The sequence below is a fragment of the Falco punctatus genome (assembly GCF_963210335.1).
Source record: "Falco punctatus genome assembly, chromosome: 3".
Lineage (NCBI taxonomy): Eukaryota > Metazoa > Chordata > Aves > Falconiformes > Falconidae > Falco > Falco punctatus.
The window spans coordinates 98,715,488-98,729,276 of NC_137582.1; the positions used below are offsets into that span (position 1 = coordinate 98,715,488).

The 13,789-nt window shown below is 36.4% G+C and overlaps 2 protein-coding genes across 4 annotated transcripts in view; both read left to right on the forward strand.

Annotated features, from left to right (window-relative positions):
* Nucleotides 1–13,789, forward strand: part of RNF182 (ring finger protein 182) — a 279,878-nt gene that overhangs the window by 142,166 nt on the left and 123,923 nt on the right. The window lies entirely within an intron of this gene.
* Nucleotides 1–13,789, forward strand: part of RANBP9 (RAN binding protein 9) — a 41,142-nt gene that overhangs the window by 15,759 nt on the left and 11,594 nt on the right. For all 3 annotated transcript variants that reach the window (XM_080379774.1, XM_080379773.1, XM_080379772.1), the window contains exons 3-6: nucleotides 5,733–5,785; nucleotides 7,805–7,972; nucleotides 11,054–11,076; nucleotides 12,964–13,148. In XM_080379774.1, the coding sequence (XP_080235900.1) occupies nucleotides 5,733–5,785; nucleotides 7,805–7,972; nucleotides 11,054–11,076; nucleotides 12,964–13,148 (429 nt within the window). The remainder of the gene's footprint in view (nucleotides 1–5,732; nucleotides 5,786–7,804; nucleotides 7,973–11,053; nucleotides 11,077–12,963; nucleotides 13,149–13,789) is intronic.

Genomic DNA, 13,789 nt, shown 5'->3' on the forward strand with positions numbered 1-13,789 from the left:
TGAGGCTTTATTAGCAGAATACTTGTGTGCAGAGTAGAATCTGTTTAAGTGAAGTAGCTTTCTTGCATTGGTGTCTTCATTGGAATAGCAGCAGCTGCAAGAAGAGATTGGATCGTGAATCAGCAAGTGTATTTTTCCTTGAACTGTAGCAGTGCTTCATTTTTTTTACCGGAGTGTGGGAGACCAGGCATTTGACAGAAACTAACAGCAACTAAATGAGAATTACTTGAGGTTTGTGTTTAACTGGTCAGAAATATGTGGAACTGGAACAAGAGAGTTTTATTTCTCTGTTGATGTTTTCTAGAAATCAAGATTTCTGATGTTAAAAGAAAGTCAAGAGAATGTATTTAATTTCTTGGTCCTTGCCTCTTGCAGAATTTTTTCAGTTGCTTCCTTCTTATGAGGTTCATTGACATGCAGCTTATAGATTATAATCTTACTGTAGCCTGGACTTAAGTTATCTTATTGTCTATGCAACTGTTCTGACAGTATGATCCAAAAAAAGGCTTTAGTGCTTAGGCAGAAGTGTCACAAGATTAAATTGTGCAACCTCAGAAAGCGAGAGGGATGTCAGTAAATGGGAATCTTTATAGAAACGTTACAGGAATCACAAGGAAAATGTTACAGAAATAACAGTTTCAAGCACTATGCAAGATGAGTGCCTGACTTTGTTTTGTTTTTCCTCTCTATGTAGAACTGGATTAATCTGAAACCTGGGTTTATCGTGTTCAAAGTACTGTTTCCTTGGAAACATTCCATAAAATTAAACTTGTTTTCAATTTGAAATGAAAGACTCAAACTGTCTATGGCATATTTTGAAACACTTAAATAGAGAAAAATTTAACAGCTCATTTCTTATTGTGATTGTGCAGACAATAAGGATCTTGGGATTAGCATATTCCTACAAAATTTTAATGCAGAGTAATTATATCAAAGATGAAATTTAGATACCTTTTTATTGTGCTGTATTTCTGACCTTACAGTAGAGCATCAGTGAAGACAGTGCAGAAAACTGTAGGAGAACATTATTCAGACTTTTTATGTCCTTCCAGGTCAGTTGTGAAGGCCATTTTAGAAAATCAATTAGTCTTAAAATTCTTACAGTTGTTGCAGTTTTTCCTACTTGTAGTCTTTTCTAAGCTACAAACTTGATAGTAAAACAAACCACCTGTTGTGTACGCCTTTTTTCAGTGTTAATTCTACTTTTCTTAATAGTCAATTTGAAACATTAGGATGTTTTCAGTTGCCTTATTTATGGGTGTAAATATCTGTTAGTGCTTGGACTTAGGCTCCTTACAGACATTATGGTAACTTAGGTTTTAACACCATGTGGTTGAAGTTATTTTCTTTAAGTGTATAGCATGTAGGTGATAAGATACCAGGTTATTTACTTGCATCATTACCAAAAGAGCTTGGATTTTGAAGCATGATGTAGCAGGTCCCCAGGTTAAACTGTCTTTAATAGAACATGTAGGCACAGTGAAAATCAGAAGGAATTTGGCACTCTGCAGATAGCAGGTTGCTAATGAAATCTCTGTCGTAGGGAGGCTATTATGTTGGTAGGGTTGAGGTTTTTTTGTTACTTAAAGGCTAATTTTTTTACTTGTCTTTACAATTACATAATGGAATATTTGTTGGTTTTTATTTTTAACTAGAGAAGTGGTTATTTAGTACTTAAATTTATCTTTAGCCACTAGTAAGCATTCAGAGGTACCTGTGATTTAGTATAGTTTTTGAGATTCTATATTCCTCTTTATGGAATGGGTGGCATAGGATGTAATTAACCTGAGTTCTGGTTATTTTCAGCTTCCATATTGAAAGATCTTCCACATACCTTCAATGCAGTGGCTAAGAGATCTAAAGGAACAGTTATACAATTCTGATTTTTATTTGAATCTTTTATAGGAACTTCAGGGTTTTTTTCTTTTTCCTTATGTTTTAGCAGTCTCCGGTTCTGTACCATGTCTTACTGCTATTTTTTCCTTCTATTTAGTTCTGGGTTTTTTATTTCTCACATTTAGTCTATTCAGGCAGCCAAGTAGAAACTTCAGGCTCCAGCAAAAAATGTGTATTTAGCTCTTTGACTGGAAAGATACTTGAGGAGAAAATAGTTATTCTGAGCTTGCTGCTGTTTATACATTTCACTGCAGAGAAGCCTAGGCTTCTCTGTCTGTTAATGGAAAAATATAGGTACCATTGTGCCTGTATTTTAGACATTGACTTGACTTTAGCTTTGTGTCAAAAAGTTGAATCTTCAGCAAATTTTAAACTCTGTACTTTTGTAGTATTCCTAAAAATTTTGACATAGCTTGCAGTTGTGAACTGTAAACTAAAAGATAAGCCAAACATTAAAATGGTAACCTATGTCTTTAATGAACTGGGATAAGAATGAATTCAATTTGAAATTAAAATCAAGGGTATGTAAGATGCTGTTGCTTTCTTTGTCCGTAATACTAATTTGGCTGCACTTTAAATCGGTTTTCAACCATAGTTTCTTATTTCAGTCTCTCATGGGTTAATTTCATGTATTCCATGAGCGAGTTTACATGTTTGTAATCTTTGGAGCTCCTGTAAGACTTGCACACTTTAGTGAGGTGATGTGTAGTAACTGGTGGGACCAAAATACCCACAGAGAGGGGATTTTTAGTGAAAAGGGTCCCAGGCCACTTCCTTCTGTCTGGTAAGTGATCCTCCCCCCACAGCAGCTGGGGATGTTTATGGGTGGGGGGCTGAGGTGGAGGCACTGTTCCTAGCTACCCAGGGAAGTGGTGAGGGGGGTGGCTTCAGAACCACAGGGTTATTCACCCTCTCCGGTCTCTTAAACCGTGCTGTGTCACAGCCATTTTTGGAAGGGGCTACGTGTAGGCGTGAGCGTGCTGCTTGCTGGTGTTGACACCTGCGTTTCCCTAGGCCCCTGTTACAGCGTGGCGTAGCCTGAGTGGGCCTGGTCCTCCCGTCTGTGGCTATCTCCTAGACCAAACCCATTTGTGTGGCAGGACAGCAGGAAATGCATCACGAACGGACTGAGGGCAGTCTGGACCTGCGTTGCACCCGGGTGCTAGCATGGCTGATTGCTGTGCCTCCCTGCTTTTTTATTGTGGGCTAAGAGGGGAAAACTGAAATACATAGCTCTGCCACTGTTCTCCTGATTCTGAGACACGTGATATGTGAACCTTAAGGAAGCAGGCAGGAGGGCAGTTTATGTCATTCCTCCCATTGAAGCAAGGCTTTTTGCAGACAATGACTCTGAACCTGAATATGGGCAAAGCTTCTTTAAAAAACAAACAAAAAAGTCTTTTGAAGCCTATGAAGCTTATAGGTGCCAGGAAAAGAAAAAAGTTACATGTAGTGGTCTGGCGTAAATACAACTCCTGTCTATGAATTTTAGAGCATCTAAAGCCTGTCTCTCATGGTACTATTTCCCCCCTCATTTTATAGTGTACTGTATAGAGCTGAAGATGAGATGAGTTATCCATCAACTATAACAAATAATAAATTAGCTTAATTGTTGAGCCTTTAATTTTACTCACTTCCTAACCATAAATTGTAGAAATTTTTTCCTTTTGAAAGATACCTATAGTGAACACCTATTTTAGTCTAATTTTACTTGAGTTTCTAGTAGTACTAAGTCTCCTTGATGAAATGGTGTTAACATTCCAAGTAGTTGTAAGTGAATCCCAGGGAAAAAATATATACTGCTGAACATTTGTTGTTGGTGAGAGATGGTGTCGGTGCGTAGTGCCTTCTACTTGTTGCCAGTGGGTAAAGAATCCTTGTTCCCAGCTGTATTACATACAGTGGGTCTGTGTTCACTGTTGTTCCTGAGTTAAAGGGGAGGCTTGGAAGATACAGTATCTAAGGGAGGAAGAATAAAGGTGGTACCCAGATGTTATCTAGATGATGATTTTCTATCTAGCATTTTACATTTTTGTGTAACCTTAATCGTGTTTCTGCAAGAATACTGAAATGCAACTTTGATTGGGATGAAAAGATTTTTAATATGACTCACATAGAAAGGCTTTTTCAGTCAGAGTTCTTTAAGTTATCTAAAATTATTTTTAAAAATAAATTTCCTTTAATACATTTTCCTTAACAGGAGACTTTATAAAAGCAGTTTTTCAGTTTTTACATGAGAATCCTTCATGCATCAAACTCCAGACTATGCTTATAATAATTCTGCCTTTATTATTTAAGACAAAATCAAGGGGTTTCCACTTGTTGCTTTCATTTGCAATTGTTTCGTTGAGTGCTGCTGCAGTAATGCCTCGGTAGTCAGCAATACAGCAAAGACTAATCCTTTTGTTTGTTGCCGCTCGCTTCGACTATTCATTATGTCTAAATGTATCTTGCCTATATGGTTCTGAGGTTCCATTTCATGCTGGTATGTTGGAGGGAGAGGAAGATGGTGTCATACATTAGAAATTATCAGAGGAGGGCTTTGTAAATATCAAACATAGAGGCAGCTAAGGTAACTGTTGGAAGTGATAAGTAGAAAAAGCACAAAACTCAGTACACAAGCATATAATTTCGGAGATTTGCTGCTCAGTTTCCTTCCATGTGAAATTTATTTAAAATAGCAGATTAATCTGTATTTCCTAGTATAATAGTTGCTTAAAAATCACATTTTATGAGATGGGAATACTAAGGTTGTGTTTGTTGACTTAAACTATTTTCAAATTGGCATGGGTGAATGTGTTGTTTTTTTCATAATTTTATTATGCCATGACAAGTTTGTTAACTAATTTGAACTAGTGTCAAAATGAATGTTTTGATAAACCAGGAAATGTTAGGTTTAGGTGATTTTCGGATGCTTTTTTCAGTTGATGAAGGGGGTTTGGCTTATTTTGGGCAGGGGAAAAGCCAAGCTTTTCTTTATGCTCTTTTGCTTTTTCGATTTCTGTTGTCTTGGTCATGAAATGACCTTTGATTAAGAAACAGAAGCAAAATTGATTTCACAGACTTCAAGTAGTGTGATTTGGGTGGGGGTGGAGTGATTTTTCATTTTAGTGCTCTGTTATTTACTATTAAATTGTTAACAACTTACTGGACACTGACTTTATTAAAACTACCATTTGTAAGGCATACTTTTGGAGTTTATTGACCTAGTCATAACTTATTTAGACTTTTCATATACTAAAAGTATTTTCCCCTCTTCAGTTTGCCAACAGATTGTCAACAGCTAAGTAACGTTGCTGGTAAATTTCTCAAGATAGCATTCTGCTCTGTCATCCAGCCCCTTAATGTTTTAGCGTGATCTTTTCGTAAGTGCTGTGTGAGGATACATTTTGCTGCTGAAATAATGTATAGTTTTGCATGTGTTTTGTAAAATTACTTGTTCCAGATAGTCTGCAAAACATGATTAGGTATGTTGAAGATGATGGAATTGGTATGTGTATAGCTTTACCACTACTTTCAAAATAAGGCATGGCCTTTGGTTTTCTTTATTCATGCTTTAAACTTTATGGCTAATATGAATATTCTCCATTGATAACCCAGGATGCCTAAGAGAGGAGCTGCCCTTACCTCCTGCAGGGACAGAATCTGTCTATATTAAACCATATATGCTAGGAATTACTTTTCAGCTTCCTTGCTGTTATGCCACTATTAAATGCCACTCTCAGAAGCTTAATTGGTATATAATTAATCAGCACAGTGTTTCTTGGCAATATCCCACACATATATATATTTTTATAAGAGGCAGGTAAATTTCTTTTGTTTTTTCATTTGCACAGTTACATGGGAATTGGGCTTTCGGCACAGGGTGTGAACATGAACAGACTACCAGGTATGTTTCACTATTTTTTATGTTTGATAAGTTACTTAGGTGTTTTTTAAAATATGCTTGACATTGATGGGAAGGTTCTGGTAAGCAACAGAGTGACACCTGTGTACAACCCAGGTTATCTGTTATCTGAGTTATGTAAAACTTGCAGCTAAAAAGTTTAGCTTTTACTGTACATGTGCTCCAGTACTACTTCCCTCAACTCTTGGTGTTATTTGTAACATTATGCAGGTACTTCTTAGCAAACAAATAAATTTTGATGTTTTCATCATGTGACCTGATAAATCTATAGATTACTTTGTGCTGTAAACTGAATTTCTAGCAATAAAGATGAACTACTATGATAAAGACTAGTATGATAAAGACTTTTTTGTCAAACATGATGTGAGCTCTCCTACTGTCAGTTTCCATACCTTTCCAACCTTAGTAGTAAGTTAAAAACTTACTACTACATAGTAGTAACTATGTAGCATAGTTTTAAGTTTTGACTGTTTCATTGACCTGCATGGTCAGGGATGCCATCTTGTTACCAATTATCTGTAGTATTTCTGTATAATAAATGCTTGCACATTTGTACATGTTGGTTTTCTAAATAGATATTTAAATATGTAAGCAAACAAACAAAACAACAAAAAAACCTCCCAACTGATGTATTTTTAATTGTTGATATTAGTCAAATATAAAATCACATTGAATTTGTCCTAGAGTATTTGTGTTCTCTTTGCATTGTTATTTGCTTACCCAAATATTCTGGTGGAGATCCTTGGGATGGTTAAGATCCCAGTTAAGACTGTGAGCCCAGCGAAGGCTGATGAATTATTAGTGGGTGGCATTAAGTTTATTATGACTATGATTTAGGATGCATTGCAAATAGTTATCAAAGATACTACTAATCAATGTAACTGCAGTAATTTGGGGTGTTTACTGAGAGATGCTTAGTGTGGTGCCAGCTGACGCTACTGATCATACAGATTAAGGGCTTAAGTATGGAAAATACTTTCAAATTAACTTGTTAGGCAGCAGTTTGACAGAAGAAGAATAAACCCACAACCTTTTACTCTTTAAAAATAATTTGAGTTACCAGTATAAATTCCTAGTCAGAATGTGTGTGTATATATATGACAACTGGCTATTTTTGTTAAAGATTGTGCTTTATATTATTTTGAATAGGAATTTAATAGATCTGTTAAGAAGGTTTTGTTGTGCCTGAAGGTATACTCCCTTTTCTATGTGTTTTTGTGTAATATTGAATTGCAGTGTGGACAGGTATTCTTAAATGAGCTCAGACTAAAATTGCTTGCTATGAATCTCATTGATTAGCGTAATGATATGAAGCTTCTTAACTGGTTCTGCAGCTTCTTCACCTGCAAAATTAGCACCATATTTGCATACATAATGACATGCCTACTGGCTGTGACTTTCACCTTTATTGATAATTTTTTCCTGTCTTTTTTGTTTTAAATTTTTAGGGGCAGCAAAGCTAATGACACTGAAGTCTTGAGCTTCTGCTATTATGCAGAGACTGCTTGCTGCTGAATAGTCATTGAGAATAATCAGGAGTAGAAATGTGTTTCCCCAGAGATGCATGTTTGGGTTTTAGCCAGGAAGAATTTGATTATGACATATGGTAGCAATAGTTTTGCAAGATGAAAGGGAGAATACAGAATCATCACTTGCTTTGTTGGGACATATCAGATCTGCATATAGCTTTTCAGATTTCAGCATCGTAGCTGATTATTTTTTTGGTGTTGATAATTTTGTATGTTCACTTAAAGAGAAAAATGTGTTATCTGAAATTGCAGTACCTGTTATGTGCTACAAATGGAATTACCTGTTCAGCCATTTTGATAAAGAAGTTGTCATTTTTTAAAATGAAACAGATTTGTTAGATATCTTAGAAAGCAGAAAGCTGAGGGCAGTAATTAACTGTGTTAACCTGGTTAGAATATTCTAACTTTGCCTAGTCTTTCCATTATTTCATAATAAAGGAAACAAATAAATTGCAAATGCTTTTGTCTCTAGGTTGGGATAAACATTCATATGGTTACCATGGAGATGATGGACATTCATTCTGTTCCTCTGGAACTGGACAACCCTATGGCCCAACGTTTACTACGGGTGATGTCATTGGTTGTTGTGTCAACCTCATTAATAATACCTGCTTCTACACAAAGAATGGACACAGCTTGGGTATGGAGAAACGTTGTCTTTCATGGTAACATTATGTCTGTAAGTCTGTTGTAAATATGAAACTCTCATCGTGTCAGGAGCAAAGTGAATAGTTCTTCTGATAGTCTCATAATCTATGTATGAATTGATTGAAGAATTGGGAAGGATAATTTGTGTTCCATTTGCACTAACACGCCTTGTGAGTTTGGAAGGATTTGTTGAGCATCTCATTCCACAGGACCTGCCTTTATGAACTCCACTACTAAATCCACAAATAATACCTGATGTTTAGAAGGTAATAGACAATAAGAGAATAGCAGAACTGGAGAACGGATATAGCTAAAATTCATTGCTGCTGTATAGGGGATACCTAGCCTTCACTGAAACCTTACGTTGGATGGGTGTTATTTTGAACGTGTTGGAGAACAGTGTATTTTGGATTCCCAGTCTGGAGTCATGCAGTGTTGGGCTAAAGCCCTGCATTATATAAATTGTGCTAAAATTAAGTCCATTAAATTCTTGTGGTAAATTTTAGTATTATGCAATGCTGCAAGACAATTTTTGATTTTGAAGAAGTCAGGAGAGGGAGTAGAGTTAAAATTCTTTATACAGTATATATAATCAGTTATTCAGTGAAATTTAATGAGCAAACATACAGTGTGTAACAAAAGAAGAGGAAAAACCGATTTTCTGCATTAAGGAGAGCAAAGGCCTGGGAAGAGATCTTGGAATTGTGCTTAGGGGAGTAGGAGTTTTAAGGGATGAAGCTCAGAAGGAAGAAATTAGGTTTTTGTCATGGGTGGAAATGTGATAAGGAGAAGAGAGACTATCTTGAAATGAAATAAGAGGTTGTTGAGATAGGGACTCTTGAAGTCACTGTTCTGTTTTCTCACATTGCCAAAAATGAGGAAGGTTTGGAAGGTACTAAGGGGAAGGACATGGTTTAAATTCTCCTTTTCTCTCAGAACAAGACTGCCTGTTTGCTCAGGCGCTGAGCAAACATCTAACTTTGGAGTTTTCCTGCCTCTACTCAGAGCAGGGCTTAGGTGCCTCCAGAGGTCGATCCCAAGTAATCATTTCTGTGATTCTGGTCTATCATCCCCTGATGTTACTTCTGAATTGTATGAGTCTATATACCTGGACTTAATACCTTGACAGCTATGGCAGTGGGACGCTTGAACCACACACTGCATAGTTATTTATTTTGGCCCTGTTTCAGGGTACATGTCAGAATGGAAGATAACAGGCTCAGGTTGTGTTTACCCAAATCTTTAACAGGGTTAAAGCTGAGAAGGGTAGTCTTACTCCCTTTTTGGGAACTAGTAACAGTGTGCCTGCAGGTAAGGTGGATCAGATTGATGAGCCACTAAACAGACACTGTTTTTCTGACTACGCTTATCGTCACATGCATGGAAGAGCTAAGAAGGGAGGAGCAGAACTTGCTCTTTCAGTGGAAGTCTTCAAGCAGACTGGATTAGTCTGACTGTTGAAACAACACTCCAAGTGATTAAAATCTGTTCAAAGAGAACAGAATGGCACAGGTGACAAGAGGCTAGTAAAATGTCATCTGTCATAGACAGAGTCTGACAAACACTTTATGGATTTCAGAAGGAAACCTGGCAGCTGTTCTGCTGTCGTGGGCTTTGCTAGCTTGAATTTCTGACAGAGGAAAAATGATTCTGTGTTTAGGGGAAGAAGAAATCAGAAATTTTGGCTGTGTTGCTAAGTAGTTGTTGCTGCTAGTTGTCCAGAATTCCTGTACGATCATGACTTGAAGGAGATTAATGTTTTTTCTCAGGCCCACAGATGCAGTCTAGAGTATTGGAAATCTCTGGCTTAGCCTGGGATTTGATGCTGCAAAAAGGGCTAAGCAATTATTTATGCAGTTGTGAAATCCTGGGTTGAAAAAAAACCTGAAACAACCACACACCAAAACCAACCCCCCAAAAAAAACCCGGTACCCACATGACATCTTTTATCATTTATCCATCTTGCCTACTGCCATGATTATTTTGGAAAAGGGTGAGCTGGCTGTCAAAAATGTGCCAAACGGAGAGAGTAGTAATAGCTTAGAAAAAGTTAGGATGTAAACAGGTAATAAATAAAACAATAGCTTTAAGATGTGATTGAAGGAGACATATTCATTCTGTCTTTCTTTTGTATCAAAGATGGGTGTAAAGAATCCCAGATGCTCTTGAGATTTGAAATTTTGGTGAAGAATGGAGAAGGAAAACAGGGGGGGAATTTAGGACAAAAGATTAAAAGCTTTGTTTTAATCTTAAATTTGAAAAGACAGTGATGCAAAATAAATAAGAGTTTGAAGGCATAAGGGCATTTGAATCATTATGCAGTCGTGAAAAAACCTGAATACTTGCAACAATAAAGGAAATTATGAAATACTGTTATCATTTGGCTGTCAGAAGGAGATTTCCTGATACTTATTTTTTTAACTGAAAGCTCATCCCCACCCCCCACCCATATTGCGTAAAGTTCCTGAAGTGAAGAGGTCAGATTTTTCTCTAATCCTGAGACAGCAACATCACTGCCCTGGTCTTATGGGTAGATGAATGCTTGTAATTATATAACGAGATATTAATCTGTTCTGTTTGAAAAGCAAAGCACCCTGGCATGGATTAGAGGGAAACATTTACCAGACTAGTTTGGGACATTATAGACATGTGCTGCTCGTGTAAGGATAATTCTACTTATGAAGAAAAGTAATAGCAAACAAGAAGGCACACCAATAAATCCTGGTGCTGCAGCATTGAGACATGCAAGTGAAAAAATATCTTCAGATATTCTTGGTTTTCCTCTTAATTTTAATCTGTAGCCAAGATTTTCGTAGTTTCTAATCTGCATATCTCTGAGGTTTCTAAATCTTACACCCCAAAACTGAGGGCCAGTTGAGTACTTTTGAATGACAGTTGCTTTTGCCAAGTATTGCACTTTTATCACTCATGCACATCGTGGATGTCACCATACTTAACTGCTTATTTCTAAGATCGTTTGGGTGAGTTTTCTGAACATGCAATGATACACTTAAGAAAGTGAGGCCAGAATCCATACTTATGGAAATTAATCTTAATTTTCTTTTTGTTACAGGCATCGCTTTCACAGATTTACCGGTAAGATAAGTGCGTTTTTGAACAGCTTTCCTTTATGTTATAAACAGCAGTTTCACATGTAACTTGCATTTACCTTACGCTTCTTGGAAATGCAATGATAATCTTCTTAACCTATTTAATATCAGATGTTTCTCCTCATTTCAGTAGTGATTTAGTTGAAGCAAAATGTTTTTGGTTTTTACACCGATCTTCACAGGGGTTTTCTTTTCAGCTTTTTAACAGGCAGTTCTAATGGAAGTTTAGCAGAAAATAATACATACAAGTAGTTAGTACGTACTTTATTTGACACATGCAGGCCTTACATGCAGGCTATAAGCTGTATTCAGCACCAGCACAGTGCGTGTGTGTGCGTGTGTCAGGCTACTTCAGACGTTGTCACTATAACTCATTCTTAATGCCTCATTTTCAAAATCTTTCTCTATATTGTTCACTCCGTAAGATCAAACATATCAAATTTTTTGAAAGAAAGCTGCAGATACCTGAAGTCCAGTCAATTACATTGTACTTCCTTTAAAACTGTTATGAATATGTTCCCTGTGCTACTGGTACAGGCATGATGCTGCACTTACTTTGTTTCTTTCTCATCCGTTCGTTTCTGATTTATTTTGGTTAGGGCGCTGTGTGTGATGCACTTCCATCTGGCAGCTGCTCCATTTGCAGTGGCCTTAGGATGCTGTATTAAGGAAATGAAGATTCCTAAGGAATAGGATACTAAGATAAATAGATCTTATTTATACTAAGGAATAATAAATATACTAAGGTACTAAGGAAAAATGAAGTCAGTAGCCCGGGGTGCCTCTCAGCCCCTGCCACTGGCTTTTTGGTCTCATTAAAACATTTGAGGCTTGTGCTTTCTTGGTTAGTCTAGACTAGCCTCTTGACTATGAGCAAGGTTTATTTAAAAAAAAAAAAAAAAAAAAGTGGGTGTGTGTAGAAATGGGAGCAAGATCAGCTTGGGCATGGTTTTAACAACCAGAGTATTTTTCTTTGATTTCAATGGGTTTGCTGGGCTTCAGTGTTCCTACCAATCTGCATATTGGTAACTTCTGATAGCTTTGACTTAATTAGCATGTGGTTCTGTAGACCAACATGCCATACCACCATTGATTGCGGTGTAAATACAATGTAGGTATATTTATAAGTAAAGAAAACCCAGCAACAATACCCCAACTGACTGCACTGCCGTTGCTGAGATGCTAGTTGCATTTAAGAAAGTTACTTTAATCCCACCAGGCAGAGTTTATTTTTCTCATATTTGGCATATTTCAAGTTTGCATGGAGACCTAGTCTCTAAGCAGAAAATAAAACTGAGACAGCAATAAAGGCTTTAAAAATCTTTTTCTAGATACAAGTCCAGGAATTCATGAGAACTTCAATGCGCTATTACAGTTCTTTTTAGGTGCTACACTTGGACTTTGAGGCTAATGAGTTCTCTATCCTGTCAGTTCTTACTGCTAAGATTCACCCATGTTTTAAGTATTTCACCCCAAAAGGAAAATGGCCCACTTTGTAAGTTTAATTTTTGTTCTCTTTTTAAAAGGAACTTTAATCCTGGTCTTTAAAATAATTCAAAAAATGGTATTTAATATTTTGTGAAATTGAAACCAAAAGTTGTAAACTTTAGCACAGTTTAGAAAGTTTTACTAAAATTATCAGCAAGGCTTTCTTAATTCAAAATAAAAAAAAATATGGCCACTGGGAGTAAAATTAATCAGTCATTGTATTGCTGGAATCGTAGAAGTTGTTTTAACAGCTGGACAGATGATCCAGAGATATTTGCTTCTTCACGCTACTAGTAGCATTGGGGATATTATTACAGAGATGGAAAAACAAACAAAGCGGGGAATTTAGAATAAGAGGAAAAAATAATTAAAAAATTTCTTGCAGCCAAACTTGTACCCTACAGTAGGGCTTCAAACACCAGGAGAGGTTGTGGATGCTAATTTTGGACAACACCCATTTGTATTTGATATTGAAGACTATATGCGAGAATGGAGAACCAAAATTCAAGCACAGATTGACAGATTTCCGATAGGAGATCGGGAAGGAGAGTGGCAAACAATGATTCAGAAGTAAGACTTTGAATATTGTTCATTTAAAAAAAATGTTAATAATTGCATGGTTTCAAAGATGTTTAAAACATTGTACCTGTTGTCTTATGCAAAACGTTACAGATAGTATTAAAAACTGGTACAAATAATTTTGTTAGCAGGTTTGATAAACATGTATGAAATTGATCGTGAATAGATGTTTGGGGAAGAGTTGTATACACCATTAATAATAAAGAGTTTATAATGTATAAGTGTAAGCCTTCCATTCTGATTTGACCTATGTAATGTAGTTCGGGGAGTTTAGAAAAATTGCTGTGGTTGTAGTGGGCAGTTTTAATACTTTGGGCTCTGGAAATTTCCCTCCACATTCTCAGCCTTCGGCATGCCACGTTAAGTTGTGGGTTGTTAGTGTCTCTGTTGGAAAAACAGTGGTTGTGGCTTTGCATTTTTTATTTCTTCAGTGAAAACAAAGAAAAAACATGCAGAATTTTCACTTCAGTGTATGTAATGGGCAAAAAAAGAAATTTAATTAGCAGGTAATATTTTAACTGAGCCTGCCTTTAGATGATTAATGATTTTTATTATAATAAATAAAATAAAGAAATATTATTTTATTTAAAAATCATAAAATGAGACATCTTTTAAAATGTTTTTTCTGTGCA